Here is an 18,752-nt window from a genome sequence, read left to right as displayed (position 1 = left end):
TATCATGGCTGACTTTCATTTCTTTACATGTGATAAATTATAAAGTGACGCTTGATTTATAAACTGGCGCCATTTCGAATAAAATGAGTGAAGGGAGAAGAAAAGCGGCTGAATCGATAAGAACTCACTCGGTCAAGTTCCGGAAAACGGCGATTTTACACGGAAATAGCCGAATGATAGATAATGGTATTTAATGTCGACATGAGTTAAGGTACACAAACAAATTCATACAAACATGGAAATAGTTATCTGCGATATATAGAACAGTTATCACGTGTAAAACCCATAAAATACGTATGGTTCTATATGTATAGGAATGCAACTGAAATATGTATGGTTCTAAATAGGGGCCGCGGTGGCCGCTAGGTTATAATGTGTCCTGACACTTTATCACTAGCCCTCCACCTCTGGGTTGCGAGTTCGACACCTACGTGGGGCAGTTGTCAGGTACTGACTGTAAGTCGGTGGCTTTTCTCCGGGTACTCCGGCTTTTCTCCACCTGCGAAACCTTGCACGTCCTTAAATGACCCTGGCTGTAAATAGGTTGTTAAACTAAATAAACCAAACCAAATAAAGTATGGTCCTAAATGTATAGGGATACAACTGAAATGTGTATGGTTCTATATGTATAGGTATACAACTAAATATGTACATGTATGGTTCTGTGTTTATATGAGTTTACCCCGTATTGTATAATATTGTTTAAGAAAATACGAAGAAAGCAGATCTTTACGATTATTTCTGTTCATTTACTAAGATTGATGACAAGACGTCCCTGTTGTTCCGAACAGGACAGAGAGAGAGTATGTGCTAATATCAGAATTGAGCCATCAGAGGTCAGAGATGTCCTCGAGACCTTGAAGCTTGGCAAAGCGTCCGGATGTGATGGTATCAGTCACCATATGTTAAAGTTTACGACTCGCACTGTTTGTAAACCCCCAACATTACATTACATGTCATTGTCTTACTGTTATCCAGACATTAGGAAAACTTCTAAAGTTATGGCTCCTTCTAAAAAGGTGATGGGCATTCTCCATCAATCTACAAACCAATATTGTTGTTGACCAGAGTGTTAGGGAGGATTATTATCAAACACATCTATTTCTATGACCATCAGTCCGGCTCTAGACCAGGCCGTCCACTGTGTATCATCTGATAGAAATATATCAATGTAAACAAATGTAAACCTCATTTGTTTTACAACCACAATTTTAATCACGCTTGTTGGCCTTGATTTGGAGGAAACCGGAGTACCCGGGAAAACCTAAGTGGTCGGGCAGGCGACCCCATACCTTTTCACGTCCGATAGGGGAATCGAACCCCGGCCGCCTTGTTGAAAGGCAAGTGTGTTCCATCCTTCATCAGACTAATAACCAGTGTAAAGCGTACTATCACTGATATATGTTGTGTCCCCGAGATGGTATTTTCTTTACTCGATTGAATATCAGAAAGATTTCGTTTCTCGTTCATTTGAAGTTCAAGCATGGGTAAATCAGAGTTTTATTCTAGACTTGCTACTTTTCTTAATTTATATCATGGTATTGCCGATGTTTTTTTCAATCTACGTCGCGGCTTTTTGCGGACGATACCTCTATCAAAAATTGTGTAGGCTTTGTGTAGAGATAGAACATTATATAAATGTACTTCGTGGTTAAGAAATATGCTCAAACGAGAAAATGAAAAAGATTAACGCACTTCGGGAGTTAAAATAGATGCTCAAACGAGAAATTATTGACCACAGTACAGCATAATATACCACTTTTATTTTGTCGGTGTTTGTGTATGTGTGCGAATTATTGGAATCCAAGAATCTGATTTACTTGAAAAGGCACAAAGACAAGCGCTACTTATTACTGGCTTTCTTTCATATGTCTATTTACATTTGCTCCGCGGGTTCCCATGCTACATTCACCTTACAACTTGCTGCCATATCGACTATAACAACATTAAAACCACTGTTCATTGCTGAAATAGTGATGCTTTATACATACAAACCGGTTTCGAAAAACTATCAGAAAGAAGAGGACAGAGACAGCCTCAGTTGTTATATAAGATGATATACGGTATAACTACCAACTTTTGAAATGATCCTTTACCACAGAACTTACAATCCCTACCTACTTTCTAGGCTTCCAGTACCATTTCCTCCTCCTTACCATCTACTATGGTATCCTAGATAGGTTAGACTCCGGTACAACCTCCTCACTATCTGTCTCCACATTTAAGACAGCAATCTCTCAAATGTCACATAAAGAAAAAAAACACCACTATATCACCATAGTTTTGGAGAAATAAAACTCAACATTTGACATTCGAAGCTGAGGTATGATTGTAGTTTAAATTACGATCTTTTTAGAGTAAACCTCATTGGACATTCCGAATAGGTGTGGTAATCCATGCGATAATGCCTGCCATTTCTTTTGTGCATGCCCCTGTCATTTTATCCAAAGACGAAATTTTATGCCTGTCATAGATGATTTACATCTGAATACCGAAGTAGACACACATTTATTACTCCTTGGAAACGTACGTCTGGCGTTAAATACCAATACTATAATTTGTATAAGCGTTCAAAACTATATTAAACGGAGTGGAAGGTTCTCATAAGTGTGTTATGTTAACATTGCCATATCCTATATGTATATATATAGTGTGTATGGTGATGTAACTATGGTTATGTAACTATGGTGATGTAACTATGGTGATGTAACTATGGTGATGTAACTATTATAGTGATGTAACTATGGTGATGTAACTATGGTGTGGTGATGTAACTATGGTGATGTAACTATGCTGATGTAACTATGTTAATGTAACTATGGTGATGTAACTATGGTGATGTAACTATGGTGATGTAACTATGCTGATGTAACTATGCTGATGTAACTATGCTGATGTCATGGTATTGTCGCCATAAGACATGCAAATGCAAAAATTATATTGTGAAATAGACAAGACAGACTTTCGTAAATCAAGGTATTCAATGTGTATGTAGCTTTTAGTCCTTTCTAACCCCATTTGTCTATCTATCCTATCCTTACTCTTCACTAACCCCATATGTCTATCTATCCTGACCTCTTCACTAACCCCATCTGTCTATCTATCCTATCCTTACTCTTCACTAACCCCATCTGTCTATCTATCCTTACCTCTTCACTAACCCCATCTGTCTATCTACCCTTACCTCTTCACTAACCCCATCTGTCTATCTACCCTTACCTCTTCACTAACCCCATCTGTCTATCTATCCTATCCTTACTCTTCACTAACCCCATCTGTCTATCTATCCTTACCTCTTCACTAACCCCATCTGTCTATCTACCCTTACCTCTTCACTAACCCCATCTGTCTATCTACCCTTACCTCTTCACTAACCCCATCTGTCTATCTATCCTATCCTTACTCTTCACTAACCCCATCTGTCTATCTACCCTTACCTCTTCCCTAACCCCATCTGTCTATCTATCCTTACCTCTTCACTAACCCCATCTGTCTATCCTATCCTTACTCTTCACTAACCCCATCTGTCTATCTATCCTAACCTCTTCACTAACCCCATCTGTCTATCTATCCTATCCTTACCTCTTCACTAACCCCATCTGTCTATCTATCCTATACTGACCTCTTCACTTACCCCATCTGTCTATCCTATCCTTACTCTTCACTAACCCCATATGTCTATCTATCCTTACCTCTTCACTAACCCCATATGTCTGTTTATCGTTACCTCTTCACTAACCCCATCTGTCTATCTATCCTATCCTTACCTCTTCACTAACCCCATCTGTCTATCTATCCTTACCTCTTCAATAACCCCGTCTGTCTATCTATCCTTACCTCTTCACTAACCCCATCTGTCTATCTACCTTACCTCTTCACTAACCCCATCTGTCTATCTATCCTTACCTCTTCACTAACCCCATCTGTCTATCCTATCCTTACTCTTCACTAACCCCATATGTCTATCTACCCTTACCTCTTCACTAACCCCATCTGTCTATCTATCCTGACCTCTTCACTAACCCCATCTGTCTATCTATCCTTACCTCTTCACTAACCCCATCTGTCTATCTATCCTATCCTTACCTCTTCACTAACCCCATCTGTCTATCTATCCTTACCTCTTCACTAGCCCCATCTGTCTATCTATCCTTACTCTTCACTAACCCATCTGTCTATCTATCCTATCCTTACCTCTTCACTATCCCCATCTGTCTATCTATCCTATCCTTACCTCTTCACTAACCCCATCTGTCTATCTATCATTACCTCTTCACTAACCCCGTCTGTCTATCTATCCTGACCTCTTCACTAACCCCATCTGTCTATCTATCCTTACCTCTTCACTAACCCCATCTGTCTATCTATCCTATCCTTACCTCTTCACTAACCCCATCTGTCTATCTATCCTTACCTCTTCACTAACCCCGTCTGTCTATCTATCCTTACCTCTTCACTAACCCCATCTGTCTATCTATCTTTACCTCTTCACTAACCCCATCTGTTTATCTATCTTTACCTCTTCACTAACCCCATCTATCTATCTATCCTATCCTTACTCTTCACTAACCCCATCTGTCTATCTATCCTATCCTTACTCTTCACTAACCCCGTCTGTCTATCTATCCTTACCTCTTCACTAACCCCATCTGTTTATCTATCTTTACCTCTTCACTAACCCCATCTATCTATCCTATCTTTACCTCTTCACTAACCCCATCTGTCTATCTATCCTATCCTTACTCTTCACTAACCCCGTCTGTCTATCTATCCTTACCTCTTCACTAACCCCATCTGTTTATCTATCCTTACCTCTTCACTAACCCCATCTGTCTATCTATCCTTACCTCTTCACTAACCCCATCTGTCTATCTATCTTTACCTCTTCACTAACCCTATCTATCTATCTATCCTTACCTCTTCACTAACCCCGTCTGTCTATCTATCCTTACCTCTTCACTAACCATGTTTTGACCATTACATGATCTTACATTGTTAACACCAATAATGAAACAAAACATACCTGTCTGGTCGACACACGAATACACTGTACCTTGATGGAGCTGGATTGGACTACCGAGTAGTCTATTTAAAAAGTGCGTATCTCACTGGCGGAGACGTCGCCGCGACTGTGGCGACTCGGGAGAAAAAAATGTCGTGCACTCTCACCAAGACGACACCAAGACGTCGCGGAGACACCTCGGAGACGTCTCTGCGACGTCCCCCGAAGAGTTGACGATCAATTTGCACGAAAAGTCGCCGGGATGTCTAGGAAACGTCGCTGCGACGTCTTCGAAACGTCTCCTTAGTCGCTGCGACGTCCCCGCGACATCGCCAGTCAGTTGCCATGGGTCTCCAAAAGATTGCGGAGACGTCGCCGTGACTTCTCCTTTCTATCTATACTTATATCAATATCTGCAACAAGATCTATCATTCGCTTTTCAAACATCAGACAGTGAAGATCTCTCATCATGGATATCTACAACGAAGCTGTTCAGCTGTTGGAGCAGGATGCCTACTTGGAGTATGAGCAGAAGGAAGCATTGGCTCTTGTACTTGTAGCTGTGGCCGTAAGCAAGGCAAAAGCTAGGGGTAGAGCCAGGAAGCGTGTTAGGAAGGCCAAAACAGTGTGGGTACGTGGGTGGCTCCTACAACGCCAACAGCATGGCTGGCACGAGAAACTGATGAAGCAACTGGAAGAAGGAGATGTGAGGTCATTCAAGACTTTTCTGAGGGTTCATCCAGAGATGTTCATGAAGTTGGTGGCTGACTTTACTCCCAAGATTCAGAAGCAAGACACTAACTACAGGAAGGCTCTTCCTGCTGGTTTGAAGGTTGCTATCACTTTGAGGTTCCTTGCTACAGGAAACTCCTACAAGAGCCTGTCCTATGGTTTCCGTTTGGCTCCGAACACCATTGTCAGTATTGTCCCAGAAGTGTGCCAAGCCATCTACGATGGGTATCATGAGGGGGCCGTCAAGTGTCCATCTACACCAGACGAGTGGAAAGAAGTGGCTAAAGGTTTTTCTGAGAAGTGGAACTTCCATCACGTATGTGGTGCACTGGACGGGAAGCATATCAGAATACTTGCACCTCCACGATCAGGCAGTGTCTATTACAACTACAAAGGATACTTTTCCATCATCATGCTGGCGTTGGTAGATGCGGATTAAAAGTTCATGTATCTGAACGTGGGGACTCCTGGGGCTGACTCAGATCCTGGCATATTCAGGGACTGCAGTTTATTCAAGGCACTGGATGAAGACCATCTGAAAATAACATTATTACAACAAATACAGTATAACCTCTTTATAACGCCAAAGGAAATTTTGACTATTTGTTATAGGAAAGCAGTGGCGGATGGCGGTATGCGAGTTTGGCATTATAAAGAGGGCGTTAACATGGTGGGAAATCTGTTATAGGCAATTTGGAGGCGTTATGCGAGTTTGGCGTTACAAAGAGGGGCATTATAAAGAGGTTTTACTGTATATTGGACATATTCATCACGTCTACTTCTGTCGCTACATATTGTTTTTACATATTTTACATGTACATGTAGGTATTTTAATGCAATTAAATATAAAGATAATGCAATTTAAATATACACTCACATGTAGGTAGGGGCTTCATTATCTCCTCGACGGTGTTCCGCATGTCAACTAGAAAGGTTTCAACAGTAGCTTTCTTATTTTGGCTGTCTTTGTACTTTGGATGAGATTTGTCGTAAAACACCGGATGATCCTTCCAGAAGTCAGCCATTGCCTCTTGATGCCCCTCTTTCCAGTCATATTGTTTGTTGTTGGTCGGACCAACATCTTCCTCATCCCTTCTATCATCAACGGCTGCCTCAACCTCAACCTCAACCTGTTCTACCACTGCCTCTACAACTTGATTTTTTTTCTTACCCTTTCGGCCCCCACTGCCCTTGGGTGACATGTTGGATAATGACAATATTCGGTTATATTCGGTTATTATTCAACTACAAGCTATTCCCTTGCAAGACAAGATGATTATTATACTACCAGTATCGGCGATGTGAGCTTGGGGTGTGTCACGTGGTCTCTGAAATATGTCAAGCAGCGTCGCGGACACGTTGCGGAGACGTCGCGAAGACGTCGCGAAGACGTCTCCTCAGTCTTATTAGTCTTTATTAGGTCTCGGAGACGTCGCGGAGACGTTTCCGCGACGTCGCAAAAACGTCTCTCTAGTCGCGGACAAAATCAATCTCCATCAGTTGCGGCGACGTTGCAGGGACGTCTCGGAGACGTCGCCGAGACTTGCTTGAGACCTACTGGAGACTAAAAAAAGTTTCCTAAAAAATCGAACATGTTCGATTCTCCCGCGACTCCACGGAGACTCGGTTAGTCTCCAGGAGACGTCGCAGCGACGACGCCGCGACTAGCGGAGACTCGAGTCGCCAGTAGGTCGCCAGTTAGTCTCCAGGCCAGTGAGATACGCACTCTAGGACTGTGTAGCCATGAATATACCAAATAGATTTATACGTAAGTGTATATACATTATACATTTACATTTGTTATATGAAAATTTGAATCAATTCTGTTATATTAGTCTTACCTTTCCTTCGTACTTCTCTTTATTCATTGCTCCTTCCAATTGTCATCTAGATAATGTGTGTATATATATGTGTGTTTGTTGAGGAGAAGGCTTCAATGAGTTGATAATACTTGTTGAAAGCATAATACAATGTTTAAACCGAAACACCAACAACTTACAAACATGGCGACATTAAAGTGACAAAATACCATTTACAACAATGAACGGAGTTAATTTATAACCAACTCAGCCTGGCATATCGTCTTACTTAATTTCGTAATTTAATAACGATATTGCGTATCGTAAATGTGCCATTTTATTTTTATAAATTCCAAAATTTGGAAACACCGTTCAAAAAGTTAAATTAGCTTGCTATCATTGACTACTATTATTAAGTCTTTCCCTTTGGCGTTTCGTCCCTCAAACCCGTTACATTTTCGCAGTTTCTGAGAATTATGTAAAATCAAGATTCTCGATTAGAGAGTTTCCTGAAGGAATAAAAACGGTACTAAAAATCAGCCTCTCTACACGCCGTGTGAGATCATTAATCATAGCGAGGCCGAGACTGCCGTTGCAATTCGGTAACTAAATATCATCCTTATGATATTTCAAAATAACTTCCTTTCACATTAATAAGAAATAAATAATCATTTATAAGCAACTTTTAGTAATAAAACTACATTTTTGTTATATTGGAAAATTTTCTCTAATTGCTGCGTTTTGTAAGGTTGTAACACAATCCTCGGAATTCTCCAAGTGCCAGTGTTACAGCTAAAATGTGTTCCCCATTGATTAATGAACAATTAACTTCAGAGGGTAATTGTATGATTTTGGAGGCAGAGATGAAGGAATTCCATCATCATAATAGGCTATTTTTGTCCGGCACATGAAATACAGAATATTTGAATGGCGATGCACGTGACACCACAATCTATAACACACACATATATGCACGTGCGGCCAAAAGTACACCTAATATAGTCATTAAACAACTTTGATTCGAAATTATCTCTTTTACTTATTGTAGAATGGCGTAACAAGCAAACACAAATGTTTCGATATACCCACACCATGGTGACAATGTTTTCTATATACCCACTACGTGTTGACATTGTTTTATATATACCGACACCGTGGTGACATTGTTTTCTATATACCCACACCGTGGTGACATTGTTTTCTATATACCCACACAATGGTGACATTTTTCTATATACCCACACAATGGTGACATTGTTTTCTATATACCCACACAATGGTGACATTGTTTTCTATATACCCACACAATGGTGACATTGTTTTCTATATACCCACACTATGGTGACATTGTTTTCTATATACCCACACTATGGTGACATTGTTTTCTATATACCCACACCATGGTGACAATGATTTCTGTATACCCACACCGTGGTGACAATGATTTCTGTATACCCTCACCATGGTGACAATGATTTCTTTATCATCACACCACGGTGAAGATTTTGTTATTTTGCAGTTTCATTTTCTAATGGACACGCGCAAAGACCCATATTTATTTCCTATCCGAACTCGGTCAGCTCCCATGGATTATTATAAATGAGGTGCAGAAAGTATGAACGGATATATTACGGACAGTCATATATAATGGATTATGTTTAATTGGGTCACTTTGATTTTACGATATGTGTAAATACCTCCCTTACCCGGGGGAATGTTGTATGATAATTGATTATCAGGGACGAAACATAGAAGATATAAATGATAACATTAAATGGTGTGCGACTCGGTAGGTCTGAGGAGAAATTGATATATGAATATTTTGTATCCCTATTAGTGGTAGTCAGACAATCCTCATTTGGTATTAATATCCACTAGCTAGCGATGTTTCTCTCGGTCAGAGTGCCCGAATGTTACAACAAGGTATTTATTTACTGTAGAGGTCATCGCCGGTTGTGAGAGGCGGGACGTATTTAGTAAGTATCCTGATTACCCGTACTGACCCCCGTCTGTCTACTGAAGGTCACACATTTGTGTTAATTAAGGGGTTTTATAGTAGTTACCATAAACCAATTTACCATACATCGCCTTACTAACATACACGTTGATTTCCTAAGTAATTTACTTTTTATAAATTCTCTTTTACACCATACACATTAACGTAGTATAAATCATCATGTCCACTATTCGCAGTAACTCGATAAACATATATCTCTCATTTATAATCCTATCTTTGTCTAGATAATTTTTATTTAAATTAATTTCAAGTTTAGAATTTGATAACGATCCATACGGGCGACTTATCTTTATTTAATACATGTAACTCGCATATCATTTGGTCGTCTGTGACTGCCGCTTATCAAATCAGTTAGAATTATGATATACATAGTCCGGGTCCGAGATTCAATAGTACATCTCCGGGTCAGCCATTTATCTTAGGACAACTGTTAAAATGATTGCTATGTCTATCAATTTATCACTACGCATGCGCAAATAAAATAGAACATCAACTTGACTGTCCAGTGCAGGACGTGTTTTTGAACTGACAACAATTCGGGACGAACATTTCGACATTTCTATGCCTTTGTTTTATACGTACAGGATCGTAAGCGAGTTTCCACTTCATATGAGATTTGATGAAGTTTTTATTTTTGCTGGCCTTGACGAGCTGCATTTGTAAAATCAAAACTTCAATAGGAGACTTTTCATCACAAAGCGGGGACAGCCATTTTGTTGCGTCATGTTCAGTTCATGACGTCACGTCATTGTCCATATTATGACGACACGATCGATTTTTGATTGGCACAGCCAATGAAAAACGTTCTAGAGTATATTATAAATGGGCGAATTCACTTGGTAACAGGCCGATTATGTGATAAAATGTGGTATTTCATTTAAACATTAAACTGTTACCAAATGGTAGTATACAGTCGATATGAATACAATTTGGGTGACAGATAAATATAATGTCGCCCGTTATTTTTCGGGTCAGTCCCAAAATGCAAGATGGCCGCCATGCCCAGCAGTGCCACTATACTAACTACGGAGTATGTATACTACAACAATACAGGGGCCCTTTATAGAGTCAGATAACGGTTAAGGCCCATGGGCCTCTTGTTTGAAGCTGTCTTGTCTTAAATGCATTAACCTACACTTTAAATGAATGTAGTTATTGTTTACATCAATGACAATGTGTGTTTACTACGTCACAATGCGGAGACTAATAGAATCTTTCCCTACCTTGAGGGTGAGACAGAGAAATCTCAACCTGAGGGGGAGATTCTTGAATGTCCAACCCGAGGCTTGCCGAGGGTTTGGACATTCAAGAATCTCCCTTTGTTACACCCTCAAGGTAGGGAATGATTATTTTTCTCCCACCTCTTTTCTTTATGTGTTTTCCCATCGGCGATCTCCGTCTGTTTGTAAACAAGTACACATGGGCGTATGAATATCATCTGTCAGGCAGTGTACTTCACGCCTCAAAATATTTGCATACCAACATCTTTACGCAAGAAAAAGTAGGCTCAAATAATTCACAGCTATTTATTTTATCAGGTATTTTCAGTTATACATTAAAATTGCATTATGCAAACAACATTAATTGTTTTGTCATTATAACAGCTGTATATGTCTCTGTAGCATGAAACACAATTTTAAACATGTCAAAAAAACCGCGGGAAATATGCACACATTTCCATTCACCATTTCACGTGGGGTGACGTCACTCACTCATCACTGTCCGACTCGGAGTAAATCACACGAGGTCGCTTTGAAATCGACTTTGTGTTGTCATTATGGCTGTGGAAATGGATGTTAAATGTTCCCCCACTGATTGTGGATCCATAAAACACCGATCTTGTGACATCGGACGGAGTTGGGCACAAGGAAATGCTGTTGTGCGATCTTTTTACTTGTGACAGTTGAACAATTTTGTCGCGATCGGTGCAGGTAGGTGCACTTGTGCTCTCAGTTTCAGTTGTAGGCCTACAGTTGGAGGATTCATTTGTATTTGAAAGAATGACGGACATTTCCACCAACCGTAACAGTGTCACCTGTTTGAAACATCTCCGAGATCGCTTTGTAGACCTGTATTATTGTGTACACAATTTGTTTGTTGACGTAGCAGACGACGTAATGTAAACAAAAAAAGTAGTTCCGCTAGTACTTCCGGTGAAGAAAGTGAGCGCGTGCAATCTGTCACACCCTAGGGTATGACAGATTGCACGCGCTAAAAAAGACAGAGAAATCTTGTACACTCAAAACGGGAGACAAATCAGTGAAAGGTGGGAGAAATGTGCGATCGTATCATAGTCCTATTACCCTGTGTCATAGTCCTATAACCCTATATCATAGTCCTATAACCCAGTATCATAGTCCTATAATCCTATATCATAGTCCTATAACCCAGCATCATAGTCCTATAACCCAGTATCATAGTCCTATAACCCTATATCATAGTCCTAAAACCCAGTATCATAGTCCTATAACCCAGTATCATAGTCCTATAACCCAGTATCATAGTCCTATAACCCAGTATATCATAGTCCTATAACCCAGTATCATAGTCCTATAACCCAGTATCATAGTCCTATAACCCAGTATCATAGTCCTATAACTCAGTATCATAGTCCTATAACCCAGTATATCATAGTCCTATAACCCAGTATATCATAGTCCTATAACCCAGTATATCATAGTCCTATAACCCAGTATATCATAGTCCTATAACCCAGTATATCATAGTCCTATAACCCTGTATCATAGTCCTATAACCCAGTATATCATAGTCCTATAACCCAGTATATCATAGTGCTATAACCCAGTATCATAGTCCTATAACCCAGTATATCATAGTCCTATAACCCAGTATCAAAGTCTTATAACCCAGTATATCATAGTCCTATAACCTAGTATATCATAGTCCTATAACCCTGTATCATAGTCCTATAACCCAGTATCATAGTCCTATAACCCAGTATATCATAGTCCTATAACCCAGTATCATAGTCCTATAACCCAGTATATCATAGTCCTATAACCCTGTATCATAGTCCTATAACCTAGTATCATAGTCCTATAACCCAGTATCATAGTCCTATAACCCTATATCATAGTCCTATAACCCTGTATCATAGTCCTATAACCCTGTATCATAGTCCTATAACCTAGTATCATAGTCCTATAACCCTATATCATAGTCCTATAACCCAGTATATCATAGTCCTATAACCCTGTATCATAGTCCTATAACCCTGTATCATAGTCCTATAACCTAGTATCATAGTCCTATAACCCTGTATCATATTCCTATAACCCTATATCATAGTCCTATAACCCAGTATCATAGTCCTATAACCCAGTATATTATAGCCCTATAACATCATAGTCTTATAACCCAGTATATCATAGTCCTATAACCCAGTATATCATAGTCCTATAACCCAGTATCATAGTCCTATAACCCAGTATCATAGTCCTATAACCCAGTATCATAATCCTATAACCCAGTATATCATTGTCCTATAATCCAGTTTAGCATAGTCCTATAACCAAGTATATTATAGCCCTATAACCCAGTATCATAGTCCTATAACCCAGTATCACAGTCCTATAACCCAGTATATCATAGTCCTATAACCCAGTATCATAGTCCTATAATCCAGTATCATAGTCCTATAACCCAGTATATCATAGTCCTATAACCTAGTATCATAGTCCTATAACCCAGTATCATAGTCCTATAACCCTGTATATCATAGTCCTATAACCCAGTATATCATAGTCCTATAACCTAGTATATCATAGTCCTAGAACCCAGTATCATAGTCCTATAACCCAGTATCATAGTCCTATAACCCAGTATGTCATAGTCCTATAACCCAGTATATCATAGTCCTATAACCCAGTATCATAGTCCTATAACCCAGTATATCATAGTCCTATAACCCAGCATCATAGTCCTATAACCCAGTATCATAGTCGTATAACCCAGTATCATAGTCCTATAACCCAGTATAACATAGTCATATAACCCAGTATCATAGTCCTATAACCCAGTATTATAGTCCTATAACCCAGTATATCATAGTCCTATAACCCAGCATCATAGTCCTATAACCCAGTATATCATAGTCCTATAACCCAGTATATCATAGTCCTATAACCCAGTATCATAGTCCTATAACCCAGCATCATAGTCCTATAACCCAGTATCATAGTCGTATAACCCAGTATCATAGTCCTATAACCCAGTATCATAGTCCTATAACCCAGTATATCATAGTCCTATAACCCAGTATAACATAGTCATATAACCCAGTATCAAAGTCCTATAACCCAATATCATAGTCCTATAACCCAGTGACATAGTCCTATAACCCAGTATATCATAGTCCTATAACCCAGTATATCATAGTCCTATAACCCAGTATCATAGTCCTATAACCCAGTATATCATAGTCCTATAACCCAGTATATCATAGTCCTATAACCCAGTGACATAGTCCTATAACCCAGCATCATAGTCCTATAACCCAGTGACATAGTCCTATAACCCAGTATCATAGTCCTATAACCCAGTATATCATAGTCCTATAACCCAGTATATCATAGTCCTATAACCCAGTATCATAGTCCTATAACCCAGTATATCATAGTCCTATAACCCAGTATCATAGTCCTATAACCCAGTGACATAGTTCTGTACCCCAGTGACATAGTTCTGTACCCCAGTGACATAGTCCTATAACCCAGTGACATAGTTCTGTACCCCAGTGACATAGTCCTATAACCCAGTGACATAGTTCTGTACCCCAGTGACATAGTCCTATAACCCAGTGACATAGTTCTGTACCCCAGTGACATAGTCCTGTACCCCAGTGACATAGTTCTGTACCCCAGTGACATAGTCCTATAACCCAGTGACATAGTTCTGTACCCCAGTGACATAGTCCTATAACCCAGTGACATAGTTCTGTACCCCAGTGACATAGTCCTATAACCCAGTGACATAGTTCTGTACCCCAGTGACATAGTCCTATAACCCAGTGATATAGTCCTGGTATCCGGAAGTTGCTGGGTTTATATTGTGACACTGCAACAGTGAATTGATTTTGAGAACTTTCTTGGATATATTCATTTGCTATATTGAAACTCTTTTACTCACAGTTGGTGTTGGTATACTGGAATAGCTAGCCACAGTCTCCTATACAGTGACGGTATATATATGGTGTGGGAATAGCTAGCCACAGTCTCCTATACAGTGACTGTATATATATGGTGTGGAATAGCTAGTCACAGTCTCCTATACAGTGACGGTATATATATGTATACTGGAATAGCTAGTCACAGTCTCCTATACAGTGACGGTATATATATGGTGTGGGAATCCTAGAACCTTCATTCAAAATTAATAATGATAATATATAACCCGATATGCTTTTGTTCTGTGCTGCTCTCGTCCCCGAGAACAACCACAATGACTGAGGTCAGCGCTGTAAACAGGTCCGTAACGGGAAACCGTCTGTGACCTTGACCTTGGACCTGACCAAGCACACATAACCGTATTGAATGATTGAATAGTGAGTATACTAGCCGGGTCCATTCGACTATATTTTTGCAAACTTATATATCCTTTAGCATTTGTTTCGACTTAGAGGTAAATATAGATCGAAATACAGGACTCACCGACTTAAATGTTTAAACTCAACAGTCCATGTAGATTTCAAATACCGTTCTATTCAAGGATAAAGCCAAATCCGGGCTTCTGAGACTAACTATTGGTCATAGCGTCCGGTCTCCTGAGACAAGCTAGGTCATTATCGTCCGGTCTATCAAGACTAACTAGGTCATGGCGTCCGGTCTATCGAGACTAACTAGGTCATGGCGTCCGGTCTTCTGAGACAAGCTAGGTCATTATCGTCCGGTCTATCGAGACTAACTAGGTCATGGCGTCCGGTCTATCGAGACTTACTAGGTCATGGCGTCCGGTCTATCGAGGCTTACTAGGTCATGGCGTCCGGTCTATCGAGACTAACTAGGTCATAGCGTCCGGTCTATCGAGACTAACTAGGTCATGGCGTCCGGTCTATCGAGACCTACTAGGTCATAGCGTCCGGTTTTCTGAGACAAGCTAGGTCATTATCGTCCGGTCTATCGAGACTTACTAGGTCATAGCGTCCGGTCTATCGAGACTAACTAGGTCATAGCGTCCGGTCTATCGAGACTAACTAGGCCATAGCGTCCGGTCTATCGAGACTAACTAGGTCATGGCGTCCGGTCTATCGAGACTTACTAGATCATAGCGTCCGGTCTATCGAGACTAACTAGGTCATGGCGTCCGGTCTATTGAGACTTACTAGGTCATTATCGTCCGGTCAACCGAGACTTAATAAGCCATAGCGTCCGGTCTACCGAGACATAGCGTCCGGTCAAACGAAACTTACTAGGCCATAGTGTCCGGTCTAATGAAACATAATGTCCGGTCAACCGAGACTTAATAGGCCATAGCGTCCGATCTACCGAGACTTACTTGGTCATAGCGCCCGGTCTACCGAGACATAGCGTCCGGTCTACCGAGTCAAAGCGTCCGGTCTACCGAACATAGCGTCCGGTCTACCGAACCATAGCGTCCGGTCTAGCGAAACATACATGTAGCTTCCGGTCTACATAGACTTATTAGGCCATAGCGTCCGACCTACCGAGACTCACCAGGCCATAGCGTCCGGTCTACCGAGTCATAGCGTCCGGTCTGCCGAGACATAGCGTCAGGTCTACATAGACTTATTAGGCCATAGCGTCCGGTCTGCCGAGACATAGCGTCCGGTCTACATAGACTCATTAGGCCATAGCGTCCGGTCTGCCGAGACATAGCGTCCGGTCTGCCGAGACATAGCGTCCGGTCTACCGAGTCATATCGTCCGGTCTACCGAGACTTACATGTACTTAGTCATTTTGTCCGGTCTATCGAGACTGACTAGGTCATATCGTCCGATGTATCCTATTATTTATTGCAATGTCATTTGTATAAAGATGTCATTATGTACCTTGGTGTCTAGTGCGTATCCTGTATCATTACAATCAATACTTGGTCTGTGTCTGGCATCTTTGTTTTGTTTTAAATTCTCTATGTTAAAACATTATTGTTTGTTTACTGTTGGAATAGACTGCTATAGGTATGGTGGGAGTACATCATGCGCTTACTTCCCGAAATCGCTGCACCTTTGTGTATCAGTGTCGATTAGATTATTACATTTAACGTAACAACACTGTATATATTATTCCCAAGGACATGACTTTTGGTCCGGGGTAAGAGTACACTACACTGGCCACGATCAGACAGCACCATGTCCCAGTCCAGTTTGGGATCTGAGACAAAATGTTGCCTTGCAGTGTTGTGATTCTGTATTGATTTGTATGATGAAATATTAATTTCCTCCATTGTATCCTAGTCAGTGAGTGATGGCCTTAAAGTGGAACCATCAATAATCCTGAACGAGCCAGTCAAACTAATATCGGGGCTTGTGTACGTTCTAAAGTACTTCCAACATCAGGTCGGACAGGCTGGAGGTTCAGTGCCATCCGGAACATCTCGGATCTTTATTCCTGAATGACCCGAGGTGTTCGATATAGGTTCGATGCCTGGTTATTGTGACTCCTCACGCTACGACGGTTTGCTGGCGGATGAGAGTTTTTCTGGTTTGTTCTGAGAATATAACTCCCCTAACCCTGATACCAACAGTTGATGTGAAGACGGTTTACAGATGTTACAGAATAATGTCTCTAGTCACATTTTACTTCAATAACGAATTACCTAACCGCATGGAAGTATTCTGACTGTCGAACGAGTCGATCTGATATCAATCAATCACAATTCCGAATGTTCGGTAAATCCAGTTATTGCAGTGTCAATACGCTTTGGAAAATTACTTTATCCGAAAAAAATCGCCTAATATTGTTTTAAGCAATGATAACAACGACAGCGGACGACCACTGCATCAGGAAATCACAGTCACGAGATCACAGTCAAAGAATCATGGTCATGTGATCACAGTCAGGAGATCGCGGTCATGTGATCACAGTCAGGAGATCACAGTCAAGCAATCATGGTCATGTGATCACAGTCAGGAGATCGCGGCCATGTGACACAGTCAGCAGATCGCGGTCAGGTGATCACAGTCAGGTGATCACAGTCAAGGAACCACAGTCATGTGATCACAGTCGGGAAATCATGGCCATGTGATAACAGCCAGGAGATCACTGTTAAGGGTCTTCATTATATACATGTACGTTGCACAGCTTTCTGTATGCGACGTAGCGTACATCGGGTGTGTATTCTGTATGTACTCTACATCAGGTGAGCACGAGCGTGTATTCTGTATGTACTGTACTCTACGTATATATCAGTGAGCACGAGCGTGTATTCTGTATGTACTCTACATCAGGTGAGCACGAGCGTGTATTCTGTATGTACTCTACACCAGGTGAGCACGAGCGTGTATTCTGTATGTACTGTACTCTACGTATATATCAGTGAGCACGAGCGTGTATTCTGTATGTACTCTACACCAGGTGAGCACGAACGTGTATTCTGTATGTACTCTACTTCGGGTGAGCACGAGCGTGTATCCTGTATGTACTGTACATCAGGTGAGCACGAGCGTGTATTCTGTATGTACTGTACATCAGGTGAGCACGAGCGTGTATTCTGTATGTACTCTACATCAGGTGAGCACGAGCGTGTATTCTGTATATACTCTACACCAGGTGAGCACGAGCGTGTATTGTGTATGTACTCTACATCGGGTGAGCACGAGCGTGTATTGTGTATGTACTCTACATCAGGTGAGCACGAGCGTGTATTCTGTATGTACTACATCAGGTGAGCACGAGCGTGTATTGTGTATGTACTCTACACCAGGTGAGCACGAACGTGTATTCTGTATGTACTCTACTTCGGGTGAGCACGAGCGTGTATCCTGTATGTACTGTACATCAGGTGAGCACGAGCGTGTATTCTGTATGTACTGTACATCAGGTGAGCACGAGCGTGTATTCTGTATGTACTCTACATCAGGTGAGCACGAGCGTGTATTCTGTATATACTCTACACCAGGTGAGCACGAGCGTGTATTGTGTATGTACTCTACATCGGGTGAGCACGAGCGTGTATTGTGTATGTACTCTACATCAGGTGAGCACGAGCGTGTATTCTGTATGTA

At 41.0% G+C, this 18,752-nt stretch overlaps 1 protein-coding gene across 1 annotated transcript; it reads left to right on the top strand.

Moving 5' to 3' along the window:
* Positions 1-5,471: 5,471 nt before the first annotated feature.
* LOC117333962 lies at positions 5,472-6,173 on the top strand. Its single transcript, XM_033893382.1, has one exon. The coding sequence runs from the start codon at positions 5,472-5,474 to the stop codon at positions 6,171-6,173; it is 702 nt and encodes a 233-aa protein (XP_033749273.1).
* The last annotated feature ends 12,579 nt before the right edge of the window (positions 6,174-18,752 follow it).

The sequence above is a fragment of the Pecten maximus genome, chromosome 9, assembly GCF_902652985.1.
Source record: "Pecten maximus chromosome 9, xPecMax1.1, whole genome shotgun sequence".
Lineage (NCBI taxonomy): Eukaryota > Metazoa > Mollusca > Bivalvia > Pectinida > Pectinidae > Pecten > Pecten maximus.
Note: the sequence above shows the minus strand (reverse complement) of the source record. Positions and strands in the feature narration are given on the sequence as shown.

Excerpts from the sequence above, each read along its gene's own strand:
- LOC117333962 (XM_033893382.1), top strand. The coding sequence starts at position 5,472 with ATGGATATCTACAACGAAGCTGTTCAGCTGTTGGAGCAGGATGCCTAC.